Consider the following 23,614-nt stretch of genomic DNA (forward strand, 5'->3'; position numbering starts at 1 on the left):
AAAAAAGGGAAAAAAAAGGAAAACGTTGAAAATTTGAAAAATGAATACAATGAAATAGAATAAAATGAAATGATGGAAGCAAAATAGAATTTGGGAAAATTGCCAAAAAGTAAACGGTATAGTAGAAAAAAAATATTTTTAATAAAAATTGAAAATAAAAATAAATTTTGTCTCTTTCTATATTTAAGAAAAAGAAGAAATGAAAAAGAGAAAAAAAGAAAATTTAATAGATGGACAAATGAAATAAGATTGAAATTACACCATTTTCCCCTAGAAGTCAAACCATGAAGCAATTTATAGTCTGTAAACTAAGCAGGCAGAGAGACTTCTGTTGTTCCTGAAGAGTGACGTTGGTCTAGTTGGGCACAGCTTAGTGAAACCGCTCTGTTCTCCACTAGATGGCGCTGCTTAGCTTACTGAGGTGTATCCTGCCGCTTGTAGGTGTTTTTGTGCCTGCGCGGGAGGGGTGAAAATGGCGTCACCCAGCTACCTAGTCTCTAGTATCTGAATGCTGTTCTCCGTGATCAGCAATCAGGCACGCGTCCTTTGTTTCCAGCGTTTGTCTACTCCCTGCTTTTAAATTGTCCGTGACCAAGCTCTCAGGTTGCTAGGTGGCACCTCCCTCCTGAATTTTACATCTGAGTAGGCTGTGTTTCCCGACCCCTCACTTCTGAGGGACTGTGGCTTTGTCCTGCTCAAACTTTCTGGGGGAGGGTCTCACTGAGCAATGGCCGAGTGCTGGCCACACCCAGGAACGTTCTCGGGACCGTGCTGCTGCTGATGCCCAGAGACTGCGGCTGGGTGCCTGCCTGCCCCAGGAAATGTTCACGCGATCGTGTAGTGGTAGCGTTTCAGGGATTGTGACAAATCTCAACACACATCTGGCACCTGGCTTCACTCTTACTGACCTTGTTTCAGCACCAGCGAATGTGGTTGTTCTTCGGGGTCTGCTGGCACCTTTGCCTGTTCAGGGGTTGTAAAGCCTCTACCGAATGTCTTCCCAGCAGGGGAACTGCCTCTCCCTGTGTGGCCCGAAGACTCTTGAACCTCACTTTGCTTCTGGGGATTTCCCCTTCCCACCAGAGCATTGGCACGTATGGAGCTGCAGAGTTTCAGACTCTGCGGTCTCTCTGTTTATATAGTCTTAGTGGAATTTAAACCCTCTCCTTGCTCTGTTCTCCCATTTTAGTTCATTCCCTGTGGCTGTTTTTCCAATTTTCCACTTTCTCTCCAGCTGCTTTTGGGGGGAGGGGTGCTTTTCCCGTACTCTCTGCCTGTCTCTGTCCTTTCTCCACAAGCAAAAACAGCTCCCTGCCCTCCGTGGCTTCTCTCTCCCCCAGTTCACTTCTGCACCGCATACTTGCTGAGTTCCGTGGTTCAGGTTGTGCAGATTGTTGTGTTAATCCTGAAATCAGTTTTCTAAGTGTACAGGATGGTTTTGTGTTGATCTGGCTGTATTTCATGGATGCCAGACGCAAAAAAAACTTCCATGGTGCTCCGCCATCTTGGTTCCTCTTCTTTAGTGAAATCATTTTTAATCTCCTGCAGTTTCTTGAAATAGAGACAAAAGTTAAAATTACTGTACATGATAAGTCTTTATTTCAACAAAAGAATATTCTTATTTTTGGGTCGCCTGGGTGGCTCAGTAGGTTAAGCATCTAACTTTTGATTTCGGCTCAGGTCATGATCTCATGGTTCGTGAGTTCTAGCCCTGCTCGGACTCTGTGCTGGCAGTGTGGAGACTGCTTGGGATAATTTCTCTCCCTCCCTCTCTCTCTCTCAAAAACGAAACAGAATATTTTGATTATTCCTGAGACTTATCTGTAAATATTTCTAATATTAAATCAGTATTTGTGTCAGCTCATACTGTCTGATGAATATTCAGTTCTGAAGTGTTCTAAATGCAATTTATATGTCTTGATGTCAGTAATTCTGTATTCTTGATCTTTTTGACATCATTCTTGTTGATAGTATTTACAGTGGGTTGTAATTGTTGGTTTTGAAAAGCTAGTGGGGTTTATAGGCCCATTTACAATTGTGGGATGGGTTTTCCTGAGCGAAGAACTGTGAATAAGGATTAATGATTCAGTCAGATTTGTTCCTTTGCGGAATGGATGGTCAGAGCTAATGAATGGTGAGGCCTGCGCAGCTAGGAATTCCACTGATGGTTGCCTGGAAGAGACAGTGAGTATACCTCGTACAAAATACAGGTTAGTAAAGTGATCACACTGGGTGATTTCATTTACTTTTCTAAAGTATTCTGCTGTTAATAACATTGTAAGGTAAAAAGGCCTAGTGAATTTAAAGCCCCAGTTGTAGCCTATCTTTGGGTCCATATTGATGAACATATGAAAGTTTCTGTTAAATATTAGCAATGTGTATGTGTTACTAGATTTGTCTTTTCGTTTATACAGTTAATATAATTCATGTGCTTTATTTTTTTTAAGTTTTTGTTTTAATTCCAGTTAGTAAACACACGGTGTTGTATTAGCTTCAGGTGTACAATGTAGTGATTCAACAATTCCAAATGTCACTTGGTGCTCATCACGACAAGTGCACTCCTTAATCCCCATCACTTCTTTCACCCATCCCACACCCACCTCCCATCTGGTAACCATCAGTTTGTTCTCTAGAGTTAAGAGAACTTGATTCTCTTGTTTCTTGAGTTCTCTCTCCTTTTTACTTCCCATTTGCTTGTTTGTTCCTTGTTTTTAAAAAAAATATTTATTTTTGAGAGAGAGAGAGAGAGAGAAAGGGGGGAGGGACAGAGAGAGAGAGAGAAGAAGACACAGACTCTGAAGCAGGCTCTAGGCTCTGAGCTGCCAGCACAGAGCCCGACTCGGGGCTCAGACCCACGAACCATGAGATCATGACCTGAGCCAAAGCCGGAGGCTTAACCGACTGAGCTACCCAGGCTCCCCTGCTTGTTTGCCTCTTAATTCCACATAATAAGTGAAATCATATGTTATTTGTCTTTCTTTGACTTGTTTTGCTTAGCATAATACTCTCTGGTTCCACGTTTTTGCAAATGGCAAGACTTCTTTTTTATGGCTGGATAATATCACATTACCTCTCTCTGTCTCTCTTTTACATTTTCTTTATCCATTTATCAATCGATGGATACTTGGGCTACTTCCGTATCGCAGCTGTTGTAAATAATGATGCCATAAACATACGGGTGCGTGTATCCCTTTGAATTAGTGTTTTTGTATTCTTTGGGTAAATACCCAGTAGTGCAATTGCTGATCATAGCGTAGTTCTATTTTTAACTTTTAGAGGAACATCTGTACTGTTTTCCAGAGTGGCTGCAGCAGTCTGTATTCCCACCAACAGTGCAAGAGAGTTTTTCACCATATCCTTATCAACACCTGTTTCTTTTGTTGCCAGTTTTGGCCATTCTGACAGGTGTGATTTGATATCTAATTGTACTTCTGATTTGTATTTTCCTGATGGTAAGTGATTTTTGAGCATCTTTTCATGTATCTGTTGCCCATCTGTATGTTTTCTTTGGAGAAATATCTCTTCATGTCTTCTATCCGTTTTTGTCTAAGTTTATTTATTTTGAGAGAGAGAGTGTGGGGGAAGGGCAGAGAGAGAATCTCAAGCAGGCTCTGCACTGTCAGTGCGGAGCCCGACTTGGGCTCCGTCCCACCAACCGCAGGATCACGATCTGAGCCGAAATCAAGAGTCGTAAGCTTAACTGACTGAGCCATTCAGGCACCCTCTTCTGTCCATTTTTATTTTTATTTTATTTATTTTTTTTTTTTCAACGTTTTTTTTTTTTTAATTTATTTTTTTGGGACAGAGAGAGACAGAGCATGAACGGGGGAGGGGCAGAGAGAGAGGGAGACACAGAATCGGAAACAGGCTCCAGGCTCTGAGCCATCAGCCCAGAGCCCGACGCGGGGCTCGAACTCACAGACCGCGAGATCGTGACCTGGCTGAAGTCGGACGCTTAACCGACTGCGCCACCCAGGCGCCCCTCTGTCCATTTTTAAATTGGATTACAGAAGAGTCTTGGTTTACAAGCATAATTCCTTCTGGAAAGATGCTTGTAATCCAAAGTCCTCATATATCAAAGCAAATTTCAAGAACCATTGGCTCAATTGTGATTGATTATGTGATGTTCAGTGTCATGTACTACTTGTATTGCAAGACATTGCTCATTTATCAAATTAAAATTTATTAGAAATGTTTTCTTGTCTTGCGAAACACTTTGCAGAACAAGTTACTCGCATTCCAAGGTTTTACTGTATTTGTTTTTTGGGTGTTGAGTTTTGTAAGTTATTTTGTATATTTTGGGTCCTAACATTGGTTACGCCATTTGCACATATTTTCTCCCATTCCATAGGTTGCCTTTAATTTTGTTGATTGTTTCCTTTGTGCATAGAAGGTTTTTATTTTGATGTTGTCCTAGTAGTTTTTGCTTTTATTTCCCTTGCCTGAGGAGACATATCTAGAAAAAAGTTGCTACAGCCGATGTCAAAGAAGTTACTACCTGTGTTCTCTTTTAGGATTTTTATGGGTTCAGGTCTCACATTTAGGTCTTGAATCTATTTTGAAATTATTTTTGTGTATGGTGTAAGAAAGTGGTCTAGTTTCTTTCTTATGCATGTTGCTGTCTAGTTTTCCCAGCACCATTTCTGAAAGGGACTTTTTTTCATTGGATGTTCTTTCCTGCTTTGTCAAAGATGAAATGACCATATAGTTGTGGGTTTATTCTGTTTTTCTAATTTTGTTGGATTAATCTATGTCTACTTTTGTGCCAGTACCATACTGTTTTTGATTACTATACTTTTTTAATATAACTTGAAAACTGAAATTGTGATTCCTCCAGTTTTGTTTCTCTTTTTCAAGATTGCTGTGGCTATTCAGGGTCTTTTGTGGTTCCATACACATTTCAGAATTGTTTGTTCTGATTTCATGAAAAATGCTGTTGGTATTTTGATAGCGATTGCACGTACACTGCTTTGGGTAGTATGGACATTTTAACAGTGTTTGTTCTTCCAATCCACGAGCATGGGATGTCTTTCTGTTTCTTTGTGCCATCTTCAGTTTCTTTCATCAGTGTTTTATAGTTTTCAGAGTACGGGTCTTTCACCTCTGTGGTTAGGTTTATTCTTAGGTATCTTACTATTTTTGGTGCAGTTGTAAATGGGATTGTTTTCTTAACTTCTGTTTCTGCCGCTTCATTATTGGTGTATAGAAATGCAACAGATTTCTGTACATTGATTTTGTTTCTTGTGACATTACTAAATTCATGTATTGGTTCTAGCAGTTTTGTGGTGGAGTCTTTCGGGTTGTCTCTATAGAGTATCATGTCATCTGCAAATAATGAAAGTTTTATTTCTTCCTTTCCAGTTTGGTTGCCTTTCATTTCTTTTTGTTGTCTGAATGCTGTGGTTAGGACTTCCAGTACTATGTTAAATAACAGTGGTGAGAGTGGGCATCCTTGTCTTGTTCCTGACCTCAGGGGGAAAGCTCTCAGTTTTTCCCCATTAAAGATGATGTTTGCTGTGGGATATAATTCATGAATTTGAAAATGATTTTATGTAATATTTTAAATATATGATGTAGTTACCTGAATGTATGCCAGTTTGAGTTTTTGCACTTCTAAACTACTTTTCCACCTGCCCTTCTTATCTTTGTCCTTAAACAGCAAATCACTTCAAAACTTAGTGGCTTCAAACAGTGGTTCGTTCTTTCTCATGGTTTCTCATCGACGAGGTGGTTCTGCTGGTCTCACATGATGATGGGCTGGGCCTGTTGCCCAGGTGCCTTGATTCAATTAGGAATGGCCATTCTCTGGCCTGGTTGACTTCTTCATATCCTAGTAGTGTCGTAATTGGTGGTTGGCTCCCAAGAGAGCTAAACAGAAGCTACCAGGCCTCCCACAACTGCACCAGCATCGCTTCTACCATATTCTGTCAAAATAAGTGGCAAGGCCATACCAGATTCAAGGGGATGGGAGATAGTCTCTATCCCTTGATGGGGTAGGGGGCTGTGCCTGGAGGGAGAAAAATTGTTCATAGCTGTTTGGAGGCAGTCCACACTCCTTGAGGGTGAATTTCACAAAGTGGAGTTTGAAGTCAGAACATATGAATAAAAAATTCTGGTTATATTTTGTCAGATTACCTCTTGAGCAATATGGAATTGATTTCCAGGAATGTATAATTATGTATAAATGAAAATTTCCCATAATTCTACCAGCATTGTGTTTAGCATGTTTTAAGTTAAATTTTGAGGAGTGTATAATTTCATTTTTCAGTGTGCATTTTTTTTTTTTTTACAAATTTTCTTATTAGTTTTTTTGCTTGTTTTATCATTTGTATTTCTTCTCTAGATATGTATAATTCATTTATTGTCATAAATATATGTGTGGCCATTTACTGCTTGTTCAAGGAACTGGTTATTGATACTAGCAGGTTTAATAATAATTTTGTTTTTTTATTTTTTCAAATTTTTATTTAAATTCTTATTTAGTTAATATACAGTGCAGTATATTGGTTTCAGGAGTAGAATTCAGTGATTCATCACTACATACAACACCCCGTGCTCATCACAAGTACCCTCCTTAACACCCATCACCCATCTACCCAATCAATCCACAATTTGTTCTCTATCGTTAAGAATCTTTTATGACCTGAGCCAAAGTTGGATTCTTAACTGACTGAGCCACTAAGAGATTCTTAATGATAGAGAACAAACTGTGGGCATCGGGCTCTGCTGACAGCTCAGAGCCTTGTTTCCTGCCCACCCCCCGCCACCACCCTTGTTTCCTGCCCCCTCTTCTAACCTTTCTGTTCATCTGTTTTGTTTCTTAAATTCCACATGAGTGAAATCATATATTTCCCTTTCTCTGACTGACTTATTTCCCTTAGCATGATACATTCTAGCTCCATCCACATCATTGCAAATGGCAAGATTTCACTTTTTTTTGATAGCAGAGTAATATTCCCTTGTATATATTTATACCACATTTTCTTTATCCATTCGTCAGTCGTTGGAGTTTTGGGCTCTTTCCATAGTTTGGCTATTGTCGATAGTGCTGCTATAAACACAGGGGTGCAGTACCTCTCTGAATCTGTATTTTTGTATCTTTTGGGTAAATACCTAGTAGTGCCATTGCTGGATTGTAGGGTAGTTCTATTTTTGACTTTTTGAGGAACATCCATACTGTTTTCCAGAGTGGCTGCACCACTTTGCATTCCCACCAACAGTGGAAGAAGGTTCCCCTTTCTCCGCATCCTCACTAACATCTGTTGTTTCCTTTGTTGTTGATTTTAGCCATTCTGACAGGCAGGGGGTGGTATCTCATCTTGGTATTGATTTATATTTCCCTGATGATGAATGATGTTGAGCATGTTTTCATGTGTCTGTTAGCCATTTGGTTGTCTTCTTTGGAAAAATGTCTATTCATCTCTTCTGCCCATTTCTTAACTGGGTTTTTTGGGTGTTGAGTTTCATAAGTTTTTTTATAGATTTTGGATACTAACCCTTTATGAGACATGCCATTCGCAAGTATCTCCCATTCCATAGGCTGCCTTTTAGTTTTGTTGATTGTTACCTTTGCTGTGCAGAAGCTTTTTATCCTGAAGTCCCGATAGTTCAGTTTTGCTTTTGTTTCCCTTGCCTTTGATGATGTGTCTAGTAAGAAGTTGCTGCAACCGAGGTCAAAGAGGTTGCCGCCTGTGTTCTTCTGTAGAATTTTGATGGTTTCCTGTTTCACGTTTAGTTCCTTCATCCATTTTGAATTTATTTTTGTGTATGGTGTAAGAAAGTGGTCCAGGTTCATTTTTCTGCATGTTGCTGTACAGTTTTCCCAACACCATTTGTTGAAGAGATGGTCTTTTTTCCATTGGATGTCCTTTCCTGCTTTGTCAAAGATGAGTCGACCATATAGTTGTGGGTCCATTTCTGGGTTTTCTATTCTGTTCCATTGATCTATGTGTCTGTTTTTTTGACAGTACCATACTATCTTGATGACTACAGCTTTGTAATACAGCTTGGAATTTGGAATTGTGATGCTTCCAGCTTTGTTTTGCTTTTTCAGGATTGCTTTGGCTATTTGGGGTCTTTTGTGGTTTCATACAAATTTTAGGATTGTTCTAGTTCTGTGAAAAATGCTGGTGTTATTTTGATAGAGATTGCATTAAATGTGTAGATTGCTTTGGGTAGTATAGGCATTTTAACAGTGTTCATTTTTTCAGCCCATGAGCCTGGAATGCTTTTCCACTGTTTTGTGCCCTCTTCAATTTCTCTCATAAGTCTTATGTAGTTTTCAGAGTATATATATCCTGTTCATATGTGCATGTATCTGTTTTGGGGCTTCTCCCCATTAGTCTGTTAGTCTGATTTCACATTATGTTAGTTTCTTTGGCTGATGAGAAAATCTTAATATCTAGGGGAATTATTGCTTCTGTTTTCTTTTTCTTTAAAAATTTTCTCCAAACTCTTGCCAGAAGAATATTAGGACTGTTTGTCAAGTTCCAGGAGCAATGCTATTTGAATTTCAGTTTACATAGAAAGAATCTCTAGATCAATTTGAGTACTTAACCTTTGCAATAAGTTTGTCATGTAGGCTGATTGCTTTATTTATTCAGGTTTTTGGTGTTCTTTACTTATATTTTGTAATTTTTCTCCACTGACGTCTTACATATTTTTCACCCATTCTTCAGCCTGGATGGTTTCTGTTCTTTATGGTGCATCTGGTGAGTTTCTTCTTCTAGGAGACTTTCCTTGTCCCTTCTTTTGGGGTAAGTTGTCCTTTCTAGATGCTTCCAGAGGATTTTTCACATTGTATTGTGCTGTCTCTTTAATCATCTTCCTGTCCTAGTTCGTAAACTTCTTGAGAGCAAACGAAGCTTTTAGTCTCCTGGTTTCAAGCGTCTATTATAGTAACTGCATCTGGTAGCAGTCAGATGATTATTGAGTGAAGGCATGAATTAATACAATAGTGAATGGATGACAGAATATAGGTCTCCTGATACTTTGCTGTTTTATGTGTGTTTCTCTACATGGTGTTTTCATAATTTTTTGCCCCATTAAGATAGATAATAATGTTAAAACTCAACAAATATCTGACTCTTAAATTTCTGGAAAATTGTGAAGTATTATTCAGAGAGCTTTTATAAATGTTTTTATTAATATATGATTTTAAGCACTGCAAAACCATAAATTTCTTGGACTTAAATTTTAACACTTCCTTTACAATATTTTTGCTTATGGCAAATTTCAACAACAAGTCGTGTTTGGAAAATATGTATTTTATTTTAAGTTGTAAATATTCTGTAATCTCCCTACATTTTTTTTTTTTAATCCATGGGGCTTTAATTTTAATTTTTTTTTTTTTTTTTTAATTTTAGAAAGGGAGAGAGAGCACAAGTAGGGAGAGGGGAAGAAGGAGAGAGGGTATCTCCACACTCAGTGCTGAGCTGGATGCAGGGCTTGATCCCACGACCCCCTGGGATCATGATCCGAGCCAAAACCAAGAGTCAGACATTCAACTGACTGATGCCCTCAACCCAGGCACCCCTTGGTTTGTTTTTTGTTTTCTGGATTCTGGGGTGCCTGGTGGCTCAGTTGGTGGAGCATGTGACTCTTGATCTCGGGGTCGTGAGTTCAAGCCCCACATTGGGCTCACTTTAAAAGAATAAAAATAAAGAAAGTTTTATGGCTTTTGAGATGCAGTGTACGGTGACAGTTTGTACCTGTGTTGGGAAAGCTGAATTTTAGTTTTGAGTAAGCTACTAGCTTGCAGTGGTCTTGAATAAGTTACTTTATGTTTTTGGTCTTTGTAAAATGTAGGTATAGCTGCCCATCGTACCTCAAAAAGACTTTTTTTATATTCAGATAGGTGGCAGTATGAGAAAGTAATTTGAAAAATATAAAGTGCTGTGTTATTTCCCTGGGTAGGAGTATTTTGCTTTGAGCATGCCTAGTGTGTGACATACAGAGAGATTTTTTTTTTCCGTAACGTGTATTTATTTTGCGAGGGAGAGAGAAGGAGCGAGCAGGAGCCCCAGCCCTGCATGAGCGGAGGAGGGGCAGAGAGAGAGGGAGACAATCCTAGGCAGGCTCCATGCTGTCAGCGCAGAACTGGAAGTGGGGCTCAATCTCACAAACCATGAGATCAGTCCCTGAGCCCAAATCGAGTCGGGTGCTTACCCGGTTGAGATACCCGGCACCCCTGGGAAGAGTCCTTTTAATGGAGTTCAGAACAGTATGTATTTGATCAGAGTTGTTTACACACTTGGTCAAGATGTGTCCCTCATCCCTATTAGATTTGCATGGACTGGGGACAGATTAGCAGGAGGTAGGGAAAGGAGCTCCATTCGGGACTAGTAGGTTCCATGAGTAGGCAGTGGAGAATACTGGCTAAGAGCTTCAACCCTGACTTACTTGCCATGTAATTAGATTGAATTTTATGAGATTTCTCTTTCTTTTGGTTAAAAAGATGCCTGAATAACTGCACTTTGATTTTATAAGGTTCAACCTAATAATTTAAGCCTTAATTTTCTTATCTAGTGAAATGGTGATGTTCTATCGGCTTACGAGGTGATTTAATGAAGGACTTCTGCCTGTAAAGCTTTTAGCAAATGTTTGTCTCATGGGAGGTGCTCGGTAAATATGTTATTTTTAATCAAGTCAGCTTGTTGGGTGTTGAGAACTCAGAACTCCCAGGGTGGGGCAGAATCAGAGAACTAAAATCAAAGGTGGGACTTTTCATGAGTTCCATCTTAACAGTGTGTCCACTCATGTTTGTTGAAATCCATGCCCAAGGACTCTGCAGGGGACACGTAAGCAGCCTTGGCCACATCCCGCAGCACACACGCCCCATACACTCTCTTCCTTAACCTTGTAGACCCTCTAGGTAGTGGGGTGAGGGGAAGGGACCCATAGCCAACCTGGGACCTGGGTGTTTGTGAGGATCAGCTAGAGGAGGGTTGAAAAGCACATAAAACAGAAAACGTTTATTCCATTTCTACAGATATTTTCCTTTAATTAAAAAAATTTTTTTTGTAATGTTTATTTTTGAGAGAGACAGAGACAGAGCTTGAGTGGGGGAGGGGCAGAGAGACAGGGAGACAGAATCTGAAGCATGCAACGGGCTCCGAGCTTTCAGCACAGAGCCCGATGTAGGGCTTGAACCCATGGACGGTGAGATCATGACCTGAGCCGAAGTCGGACGCCCAACCGACCGAGCCACCCAGGCACCCCTCCTTTAAGTTTTGAGTAGGTGAGGATTCCCCTAGTCAAGTCTTCCTATTCCTGCCCCCCAAGCAAGACTAATATTATTCATTGGGGCATTTTAAGATGGCACCTGATTATGTTTGCCACAGAAATAAGTTCGTAGATAGGGGGAAAAGGAAGTTACAAAACTTTGAGGCATGAGCTCATTTTGGGGAAAAAAGCATGGAAGCCATATATTTTGTATGGAAGATAATCTAAAGAGAAATACACTAAAGTGGTAACAATAATTATTTTTTGAATTTTAGGGGCTTTTGTACATCTTAGAATGCTCACCATCAGGTAGAACTGGAATTTATACTGCCCTCTCTAAAACGATACCACCTCTTATCTTTTTTTTGTGGTAGAACTTACTTAATTTAGATGATTAATTGCAAACTGATAGTAAATTTGCTTTGCTGTTGTTTCTCATGTTTGTATGGCTGGTTGGATAGATTTATTACTATTCAAGTTCTTAGCCTTTTTTTCCTTGTAACTTGAAAAAGGTCAAAATGTATGAGTTAAAGTTGGGAAATCTTTTTTCTTAATAAACATTGCATGACAAGATTCATTCTGGGCTTTATTTGGCAGTCTTTATGCCTTTATTTTTGGTATCATGGGAATTAAAGGCAAGTGATGTGCAATTTGATATCTTTCACATTTAAAACTGGAAGCATTTTTCTAGAATGCATTTGTTTGCATTCAGAGTTTTGGTTATGAATGTCATTATTTTTGGTCTTATTTCCCAGGAGTATAGGTTCATTGAAATGTACTAAAGAAGAAACTAGATTAGTGGAGAAGCCTAGAGGTTTTTGACTTGGTTTGTCAATTAATAGTTAAGTGACTTTAGGATTATCACTCCACTTTTACTGGTGATAATTTTATTTCCTCTAAAGTATTAGGTTTTGGACTGGATGATCTTTGGTATTCTTCTGGACCAAAAATTAACATCATTTTAAAAGTTTCAGCTAGGAAGTGTGGATTTATGGGTGACTTTTTTTTTTCTTTTAATGAAGATCCAAGACTAACAGAACAAAATAGTTTAAACTTAATAACACACACAGACATACAGGAAAAAGACAAGTAGAACTATAGAAAAACGCTCATATATGGCAAGAGATCCAGAGGGCAGTCTACGTACATACTTCAATTTTCATGGAGTAACATCCCCACCTTGTGGCTTTTAATTCCTCACAGATATTAGCGGTTGGTTGAAATAAAACCAGAGTACTCTAACCCTGAATTTGAAAATATGACTCAGTGTTAATCTTGTATTTTTTTGTCTTATACTTTAAAAGCAAAATCGTCTTAGCTGCTATAATTTTTTAAATGTTAGTACTATCAGTAATTATCTATTAATCTTACAATTATTTTCCCAAAATGCAATATAAAGAAATGGTGAAAAGTTTAGTAGTAACTATCTTTATCACTTTTACGGCACTTATATAAGAAGAAACCTTAATTTTCTAGTTCCCTTTGTAGTTTTGGATGCTCATAAAGGTCACTTGATTGAATTGTTTGTAAATCAGCAACAGAATTCATTGCAAATTTAGAATAATTCTTGGGGAGGGGCGTGTGGGTGGCTCAGTTCGGTTAAATGTCCGACTTCAGCTCAGGTCACGATCTTGCAGTTCCTGAGTTCAAGCACTGCGTCGGGCTCTGTGCTGACAGCTAGGAGCCTGGAGCCTGCTTCAGATTCTGTGTCTCCCTCTCTCTCTGCCCCTCCCTTGCTCATGCTCTGTCTCTCTCTGTGTCAAAAATAAAAACATCAAAAAAAATTTTTTTTAGAATAATTCTTGGGGAATGGCTTTAAATGGTAAGGATAATCAAGCTGATTTAAGGTTATTTTAAAAAGGAATTCAGTAGCAATGCATTGTGGAGGTCATGACTGTATAAGCTACAGGAAAATAGCAGCTGTCCCGATGTTACGTGAATAGAAACTAACAGCTTAGGGTAAAATTTCTAGGGGCCACCCTACAGTTTTTAGAGCTTTTATAGAGTATATATATCATTTCATAAAGTATATTCTAATGTATAGAATATATTCTCATATATAGAATATTCTTTTAAAGAATAAAGAGCTTTTATTCTCACATAGCATAGATGGAGGCTAATGGAAGTTTTATGTAATTCCATCTAATACAAACACTAAAATGGTCATCATAGTCAACATTTATTGTGTTTAAGGTGGATTACCTTGTTTAATTTTCACAGTGATTCTGTGAGATAGGAACTATTGTTACCTCAGTTTTACAGGTGAGAAAGTAGGGCTGGGAGTCACATGTTAAGTGGTTAGCAGATCTGGACCTGGGCAGTCTGATTTCTAGATCTGTGACAGGATATGCCACTTGTGTAGTTTGTACTGCTGTGTGACTTGATGTAAAAGTGACTTTGGTCTGCACCAATTTGCATTCCCACCAATAGTGCAAGAGGGTTCCTGTTTCTCCACATCCTCTCCAGCATCTATAGTCTCCTGATTTCTTCATTTTGGCCACTCTGACTGGCGTGAGGTGATATCTGAGTGTGGTTTTGATTTGTATTTCCCTGATAAGGAGCGACGTTGAACATCTTTTCATGTGCCTGGAAAGCAGTGTGGAGGTTCCTCAGAAAATTAAAAATAGACCTACCCTATGACCCAGCAATAGCACTGCTAGGAATTTATCCAAGGGATACAGGAGTACTGATGCATAGGGGCACTTGTACCCCAATGTTTATAGCAGCACTCTCAACAATAGCCAAATTATGGAAAGAGCCTAAATGTCCATCAACTGATGAATGGATAAAGAAATTGTGGTTTACATACACAATGGAGTACTACGTGGCAATGAGAAAGAATGAAATATGGCCCTTTGTAGCAACATGGATGGAACTGGAGAGTGTGATGCTAAGTGAAATAAGCCATACAGAGAAAGACAGATACCATATGTTTTCACTCTTATGTGGATCCTGAGAAACGTAACAGAAACCCATGGGGGAGGGGAAGGAAAAAAAAAAAAGAGGTTAGAGTGGGAGAGAGCCAAAGCATCTGTTAAAAACTGAGAACAAACTGAGGGTTGATGGGGGGTGGGAGGGAGGGCAGGGTGGGTGATGGGTATTGAGGAGGGCACCTTTTGGGAGGAGCACTGGGTGTTGTATGGAAACCAATTTGACAGTAAATTTCATATATTAAAAAATAAAAAATAAAAAAAAATAAAATAAATTTCTTTCTAATAGGGATATTTTAAACTAAAATTAGAGCCCAAAGATTTTATTTATATAAAGCATTTCAATAAAAGTCTTCTCATTAAAAAAAAAAAAAAAAAAAAAGTGACTTTGGTCTAGAAAACTGGACTTCGGTACTGGATCTGCCTCTTACAGCTGTGTGACATAACTTCTTCATAGCCCAGTTTCCACAACTGTAAAATGGGTGCTTTTAGGATTAAAGGGGATGATTTATTTAAAATAGAACACAATATATGCTCAACAAATGGTTTTAATAATCATAGTAGTTGTAATAATGGCTGTTTTTGTGTGTTTTTTTGTGATTTGTAAAAGCTCTGTATTACTGTGGCCCAAGATTTTCAAGCATTTTTTCATGAAGCACAAAATGGCTAGTGTTCTTTTAATTTACAGTATTTTTATTGCTTTTTCGTTACATGTCCAGAAGGGTTACTGTCAATTAATAAGTGGAAGATGTTTTGGTTTCACCAAGAGAGAAGTTATACAAAATGATGGCCACTTTAGAAGAGATGTCATCCCCCCCACCGACAAAAAAAATCATAATCGTGTGTGTGCATGCATGAGAGAGAGAGTGCACGGCCACATGTGCACAAGCTCTAGAGCCAAAGAGAGGCTTCTGAGGGCATTTACCTAATTTTTTCAAGACTTGTGTGGTGGGGCTGGGGGATGTTTCAATCTAGATGCTTTTGAGAACATGAAAGACCACAAGGTCCGTTCTTTGGAGACGTGAGACCAGTAATTGTAAGAAAGGTTGTGGTCAGTTGGAAGAATCATGGTTGGATTCCAGGGGTTGGAAGTCACAATGGTGGCAAAGACCAGGTCTGTTGAGGACGAAGGAGTGAGAACTGTGAAATGCTAGGTTCTGGGCAGAGAGGCAAACTTCTGTGTTAAGATTTTAGAAATAAAGTAGGGGTGATGAAGTCTAAAGAGGGGGAGGTATGAGAAGGGCTAGTGGATCGTGTAAAATTTGCTGGGTTGGGCCCAGAGGTGAAGGGCGGGTCCTAGGAAAGTGCTATATCCATAAGGAGAGTTATTCTCAAATCAAGGAGCTCCCCAAGGGATGATGACGCCCCATGCTGACATGGGGAGAGGTAAGACCCTCTAGTTAGGGATGAGAACAAGAAAGGAGACTGACTGGGGGCCATGGATGGGGCTGCTTCAGCATTGTTGAAAAAAATTGTGCCCTCTAGTGCTTTTTTAAAGATGGAACATAATTCTGTTCTTTAAAAAGCATTAGAGAGGACATGTTAATGAATTTGAACTTTCTGGTCCTGCCTATTTACTTGATGAAGTGTTCTAGGCTTGGAACAGAAATCTCAGTTATGGAAAATATTCATTTTATAATGATTTCCTTATGACTGATTTATGCCAGGATAACATTGATTTGTTAGGAATTCATCTACATGTTCTATGCTGCAGCTAATATTTGTTACGGTGTTTTCTTTAGGGTTTTCATTTTGGGTGGTTTTAGATTGAGCGTTTTCTGGGGGAGAATGCTTAAAGGGAATTTGACATTTTGGGAAATAATTTGTAAAGTTTAAACTGGAAAAAGCTCAATTTGAATATATGCAACTCTTGTAATTATGGGCTTTTTACATTTACATTCTTTTGTATAGGAGTTAAAGTTCCTCGTAATTTTCGCTTGTTGGAAGAACTTGAAGAAGGACAAAAAGGAGTAGGCGATGGTACGGTTAGCTGGGGCCTTGAAGATGATGAAGATATGACACTTACAAGGTGGACAGGCATGATTATTGGGCCACCAAGGGTCAGTGCTATAAATTACATTTTTTTCTATTACTATTATTGTCATTTTAGAGTAAGCATTTTATTTAATATTGATATTAAAGTAATTATCACTTTTAACTGAAACAATTCCTCCCTTTTAATTCATTTTGTATACATTTATCGAGATGCTTCCTGCGTGTAGGGTATAATGCTTGATTTTGTGGAGGACTGGGGGGAAAATATTGATACGGTCATTGCCGTCAAGGTGTTTGCAGTTGAGTAGAGAAGAAAAAATAATTACAAATGACAGATTCTAAATATGGCAGAGAAAGTTCACTACGGGACTTTAGAATATGTTTCTTCTAGCTGGAATAATTGAGGAAGGCTGAACAGTGGAGGAAGTTGCCTTTGGAATGAGCCTTAAAGGACTGACTGGTAGGATTTCAGAAGGTGGTGATGGGGATGGAGAACATTCCAGATAGAGAGGAGAAAAGGTGAGGAAATGGAGGGGTTACTTGGGAAGAGCAAACAGTATATTTTGACATAACATGTTACTAACCCGCTCGCTATGTGTGTAACCAAGGTGTGACCAAGGGTTTCTAAATTGGTTCGTATTGAGTGCACACTGCTGTTTGCCCTCTTGACACGTGACTTGTCTTGTATATACTATAGGCCTCAATTTTTTCATTTATAAAATACAGAGAAAAGTCTATGATTTTTGTATATTTTCTAGCATTGTTGGCAACAGACCCATTGTGTTTCATTTTATTTAGGTCTTTCTCAAGCTTAAGAAGTTTTATTTTTACTCAAAATCTTTTCCAGACTGGGAAATATTTTTCCACGTTGCATTCCTTACTCAAAGATCCCATTTACTGCACTCCTGGCAGTGAGTCTTTGAAATATGTATTCCATAATGTTTTTGACTTCTGCAAAGAGCACCAGTTTGAAGGTTTTCTTTTTTAGTCTTTGGTTTTATATACTATTGGCTACCTGATGAGAGCATTTCAATTGTTTTGCTTTTGGGTGGAGTTTAGATTGCCTCTTGATTTTTACAAAAGAAAAATGGATCAAGTAATCAGCAGTGTTAACTTTAGAGAGTGAATCACCATATGTTTTATATTTTCTGGTATTTCTTTGCAGAATTTGAGCACACTACTAGCCTGACAAACTCCGATTTCCTTCTTCTGCTTTGGTTTTCCTGTAAGATATTTGAGGAAGGAAATGTAACTTGATGGTTAAGATTCTTGATGTGTTTTTTTATAACTTGGTATTTATAATGAAAACCTTGATTTTCACTGCTTGTGAACATTATTAACATGGTCTGTTTGGTTAAAAAAGAAAGGACTTTAGTTTATGAGCTTTTTTTTTTTAAATTAAGTTTTTATGTATTTACTTTGGGAAAGACAGAGAGTGTGAGTGGGGGAGGGAGTGAGGGAGGAGGGAGAGAGAGAATCCTAAGCAGGCTCTGTGCTGCCAGCATGGAGCCCGACATTGGGCTTGAAACTGTGAGATCATGACCTGAGACAAAACCAAGAGTCAGATGCTTAACCAACTGAGCCACCCAGGCGCCCCCTAATTTATGAACAACATTCTTAATGAATAGTTTGAAGATTTGACAGTCTGAACTTGAGTATACTAGAGTATAAATTTATATTTACATATACTATTTACTGTATTTAGTATATTTATTTACTAGATACCTAGTATATTTATTTATACTAGAGTATAAGCTTGAAATTATTTAGATTTAGTTTTTCTCCAGCCACTACCTCCAATGGACTTTAAACTTTAGGAATGTTTTAGAGCTTGTGTGTGAGTGCCTCTGATTTTGTGGACCAGCCTGGAGCATAGTTCCCGAATATGGAAGAGCAGCTCCCAGTTGATCTCACATGCAGACTAGCTGCCTTTCCTGGTGTCACCGAACTGCAGGAAGCCCCTCAGTGTCCAGGCTGTGTCCAGTGCATAGTGAAGCCTGCTCTAGCTTGCGGGGGTGGGTTTGGTTTGCTCAAAAGAGCTGTGTAGACACAATGCTGCCATTGGGCCACTGGACATGCTGGACGGCTGGTCATTGGGCCTTCCCCTCCCTCCCTCCCTCCCTCCCGCCTTCCCTCTCTTCCCTCTCTTCCTTCCTTCCTTCCTTCCTTCCTTCCTTTCTTTTCTTTTCTTTTCTTTTTTTTTTTTTTTTTTAATTTTTTGGACTTTGTTTTTGAGAGAGAGAGAGAGAGAGAGAGAGACACTATAAGCAGGGGAGGTACAGAGAGAGAGGGAAACACAGAATCCGAAGCACGCTCCCTGCTCTGGGCTCTCAGCACAGAGCCCCATGCAAGGCTCAGACTTACAAACCTCAAGATCATGACCTGAGCTGAAGTCAGGCACTTAACCAACTGAGCCACCCAGGCGCCCTGGGCCTTCCCCTTTCTCAGGGTAGTGGTGTTGGAGCCTCTTCTTACTTCCTTTGGAAGCCAGGAAGGGGCAAGAGGGGAGCACCTTACAAAGGCACGGCATCTTTCCGGCCAGCCAATGATTTTTCTGCCTTCTGTCACCATCTCCCGACTTCCTCCTTCACTGAGACCCAGTGAGGGTGAGTACTTGTGCACTCATTCAGTTGCCTTGTAATAAAACCTGCAGGAGTTACTGTCTCCCCTTAGTTGTTTTCTCTTTAGGAGGTGCCATATTTAGAGCAGTTTGTCCCCAGCGTCAGGTATCCACATCTAACCAGCATAATGGGAAAATTTTGCCTTACCATACTGTCACTTGGTTAGGGGTTTTTAATTTTTTTAATGCATTATTAACATCCCTGATTTTTTAAATGTTATTCTAGTACTTTGTTTGGATTTATATAATCAGCAATTTTGTTTTTCCATATATGTTTGTGTTTTAAATTTTCTGAAGCAATACTTTTTTAGCATTAGAGATTTAGTAACTTTTCCAAGTTTTCCTTATATGTAAATGGATCTGCTTTGCCCATTTAGTTTGGAGAATTAAATGACTTAATAATTAGACAATAGGAAGGTACCTGACTATAGTACATATTTTGTAAATATTCCTTTTTTTCCCCTTTTTGTATTTTGCAATTGATCGGATGACAGAAAGATGTGGCTGTTTTTTTTTTTGTTTTTGTTTTTTTTAATTGGAGTGATAAAATTAGACCTTGGTCCAAAGTTAAGATGATGTTTACTCTAAAAGGCTGGTTTAGAGTTTTTAAATTTAATTTTAAAAAGTTGGGTATAATTTACATATAATGAAATGCACAAATCTCACCACGAGTTTCCACAAATACACCTTGTTGCCTGTGCTTCTGTCTAGATATAGAACAGTTCAGTCACGTGTGCCCTTTCTCACCCCCACCCAGCCTGGAGCAGTTTTGCATGTGGTAGAATTTCGTGTAAGTGGAATCATGCAGTGTATGTATTTACTGGTCTGCTTATTTCGACTCAGCACGATGTCTCAGAGATTTAGTTGTGTTGTTCCACACAGTAGTGGTAGTGGTTCTTTTTATTTATGGTTCTTCATATTTATGTTACTGAGTAGTATTTTACTGTATGGATTTGTACCATAATGTATTTATCACTGTGTTCATGGTATTTGGATTTTATCTACTTTGTGGCTATTTGAAATAAAACTGCTATGAACAGTCTTTTAAAAGTCTTTAGTGAACATGCTTGTTTCCATTTTTTTGGATAAAATGTCTAGGAATGGAATTGTTACATCATAGGGTAGGTAGGTACACACTTATTTATCTTTATAAGAAAATGCCAGTTTGTTTCCTAAATGGTTATACCATCCTCTACTCCCAGTAAAGTGTGAGAGTTCTGGTTGTTCCCATATACGTTGAGTATATTTAACATTATAGAGTTTGTTGGGGGCTATTACTATTATTTTTGTTATTTATTTATTAATGTTTATTTTTTTTATTTTGAGAGAGACAGAGTGAGCAGGGAGGGACAGAGAGAGAAGGAGAGAGAGAGAGAATTCCAAGCAGGTTCTGCTCTGGCAGCATGGGGCCTGACGTGGGCCTCAAACCCACAAACTGTGAGATCATGACCTGAGCCGAAACCAGAGTTGGACGCTTAAGCAACTGAGCCACCCAGGAGGCCCTATTATTCTTATTTGTTAATGTAAGTCTTGTAGATAGGTTAATGTTTATCCAGATTGAGTACCACAGACTGGATGATTTCCTTGCGATCTCCATGACGTTAGTCCTTACTGTACACATCCAAACTGCTGAGCGTGTTAATGGATGTGTGTGGTTAACCTTGGTTGACTTTTATACAGGTGTTTCTTTTCAAAGTGTTGAAATAATTAGTAATATATATACAAGATTGTTGCATACGTTTTAAATTACAGTAGTTTAATATCCCAGGTCTGACCTCCACTTGGGAGTAGCTCTTACTTAAGGGAAAGGAAGTTGTGGATCGGTTTGGGTAAGTGAAATCTATAGCTGGTTAGCTTATCACATAAATGTGAATGTACAAAAATATAAATTATTGATCATAAAGTAATATCAAATACATTAATATTGTACTTTTCCTCTTTATTAGCAGTTGAATATTATTATTTTTGCCTTCCAGACAAATTATGAAAACAGAATATATAGCCTGAAAGTAGAATGTGGACCTAAATACCCAGAAGCTCCTCCATCAGTTAGATTTGTAACCAAAATTAATATGAATGGAATTAATAATTCCAGTGGAATGGTAAGTTAAAATAGTCATTTTATTTTTATAAAATAATATATAGTCAGAAGAAAGTTAAAATATAAAACAGACCTTTGTTTAGTTGGAAGTCTAAAAGAAATATATCTTGTTTTTCTCTTATAAATCAATCTGTCCTTAAAAAACCTTTATGTACCAGCCTAGATAGATGTGATGACAACAGTTCTCTCAGGGTTTATTAATTGCTTCAGTAGTCATATTTAAGTTGAATCCTTATTTGGTAAAAAGATAACATTCTCTTTGTTATTTTTCTTTAAGGTTAAGGTACATTTGGTGAGATTAAAAAAATGAATATTCATGAAGGGGAGGCTTTGAGGAACAAGTGTGTCTGTATTAGAACAAATAGTCATGGTTGAGCATTGTTGTGTGTTTAAAGCAAATAAACCAAAATGACATGCTCTACCTGGAAGTTAGAAGGCTGAATTTCCATTATGATTAGGTTGTTAGGGCTCATGTTAAGACTTCTAAATCCAGGCTATTGATATGCCATGTTGAGAGTACACTCACATGCAAAATACATGTTAGGAAGTGTAATAACACAATAATAATAAAATGAACATCATCCATCTTAGGAAATAGAATGTTATCAATATCCTTAACTTCTTGTGTGCTCCTTCTCATCCTATTCCTGTATTCCTTTTCCTCACTAGTAGTAATTAACATCTTAAAAATATTCTTTTATGTACTGTCTTTTTTTTTTTTAATTTTACCCAATGTATCATGTGTGTATACCTAGCCTCCCTCCCTCTTTCCTTCCTATTTATCTATTTATATACCTGCCTTACCTATCATCTATTAAAAACTATGAGTTTATACCAACACACTATTCCATCACAGTAGGATTTATTCCATATTTCATCTGTTTCACATTTGTAATTCCCTCTGGCAACAAATTGAACCCTGGACACACAGAACTAGCCCTCTAGCCCCCAACTCAGTCTAGTATGCAGACCCACAGCTAGGCCCCACAACAGCAAGTGCTTCCCTGCTGGATGTGCTAGAAGAAAGCATGACCCTGACAGGAAGAAGGTGGACAGGTCATTGGAAGTCTCAGCTCTGAATCTGCTGGTCACTTACAAATCTCCCTACCTGATGCATGCCACCTAAAAGCTGGGTTCTGAGAGTCCTTCCTGTCAGTCTGTCAGTCTTTGTAATTTATTGGGACTATTTAGTCCCTTTACATTTAATATAATATTGATATGTTTAGGTTTAATAAATCATTTTATTTTGTGGTTTCTCATTTTCCATGTGGTTTTTGTTTCTTTTCTGCTTTTGAAACGGTTCTCAAAATTTTTCATTCTATTTTTGTTTTTTCAGTGGTTATTCTAGAAATTATAGTGTGCATACTTAAGTATTTCTATGATAAATAATATTAAGAGATGTGATAGAAGCAGGATTATAAAACATTTTGAACATACAGAAGGATATTGTTTAGGGAATTTCTTTTTTTTTAATTTCTTTTTTATTTTTAAAAATTTACATCCAAATTAGTTAGCATATAGTGCAACAATGATTCCTTAATGCCCCTTACCCATTTAGCCCATCCCCCCTCCCACAACCCCTCCAGTAATCCTCAATTTGTTTCCATATTTATGAATCTCATCTGTTTTGTCCCCCTCCCTGTTTTTATATTATTTTTGTTTCCCTTCCCTTATGTTCATCTGTTTTGTCTCTTAAAGTCCTCATCTGAGTGAAGTCATATGATTTTTGTCTTTCTCTGACTAATTTCACTTAGCATAATACCCTCCAGTTCCATCCACATAGTTGCAAATGGCAAGATTTCCTTCTTTTTGATTGCTGAGTAATACTCCATTGTATATATAGACCACGTCTTCTTTATCCATTCATCCATCGAGGGACATTTGGGCTCTTTCCATACTTTGGGTATTGTTGCTAGTGCTGCTATAAACATTGGGGTGCATGTATCCCAGAAGGATCTTTCTAAAATACAAATTGTGTTATGAAGGATCTTTCTAAAATACAAATTGTGTTATGTCACTTCTGTGCTTTAAGATCCTTTAACGACTTCAACCACAATGTGCATGCTTTTTGCCATGGTTCATTGGGACTCACAGGGTCCACACTGCCCTGCATGCCTTTCATTTTGCCTCAGGATCAGTGCACTGTTCTTCCTGTCTGGACATCTCCCCCACTCTGGCTAATCCTTACAGATCCTTCCCTTTTCTGTGTAAAAGTCACTTTCTTCGAAAAGTCTTTTCTTGAATTCTGTCCCTTTTTTTACTCTGATAATCTTTTCCTTTGTAGCAGTTTCTATAAATTTATTACTACTTTTCTCTTTGTTTTCATTTTTGGTGTTTTTAAAAGAAGTATTTTTGATACGTAGACAAATTTTAGAAAAGTGATATAACCAACATCGTCCATTTTCCCTTGTCACATCTTAGCATTTTGGTCTTGTTTGCAATAGCCTTTTTAAAAGAAAGACTACATTATAAGTAGTTAACTCTGTGTACCTTTCCCCAGTTTCCCCTTCTACTTTCCTCCGAAGTAATCTCATCTTGAATTTGATGTTTATCATTTCCATGCATGACTGTTATGCTTTAACTATGCACGTGTGTGTATACCTCTATATTGTATTACTTTTGTGTGGAATCACGTCAGTGATTTTTGAGTTTCATCTGTGTTGAGTCATTTAAATTAGATTGTTCCTTTTAATACTCTGTTTTTCACTTGCTGGGCATTTACGCCGTTTTCAGTTTTCACTGAAA

General features: G+C 38.2%; 1 protein-coding gene across 3 annotated transcripts in view; it reads left to right on the forward strand.

The window, feature by feature from the left end:
- The window catches only part of UBE2V2 (ubiquitin conjugating enzyme E2 V2), a 62,602-nt gene that overhangs the window by 20,863 nt on the left and 18,125 nt on the right, over positions 1-23,614 (forward strand). For all 3 annotated transcript variants that reach the window (XR_014136549.1, XM_078441694.2, XM_081792218.1), the window contains exons 2-3: positions 16,065-16,213; positions 20,745-20,870. Coding sequence is in view for 2 of the 3 variants with exons in the window: in XM_078441694.2 (XP_078297820.1) it covers positions 16,065-16,213; positions 20,745-20,870 (275 nt within the window). In the remaining variant the exon portion in view is untranslated. The remainder of the gene's footprint in view (positions 1-16,064; positions 16,214-20,744; positions 20,871-23,614) is intronic.

Source organism: Panthera onca, chromosome F2 (assembly GCF_046562875.1).
Source record: "Panthera onca isolate mPanOnc1 chromosome F2, mPanOnc1 haplotype 2, whole genome shotgun sequence".
Taxonomy (NCBI): domain Eukaryota; kingdom Metazoa; phylum Chordata; class Mammalia; order Carnivora; family Felidae; genus Panthera; species Panthera onca.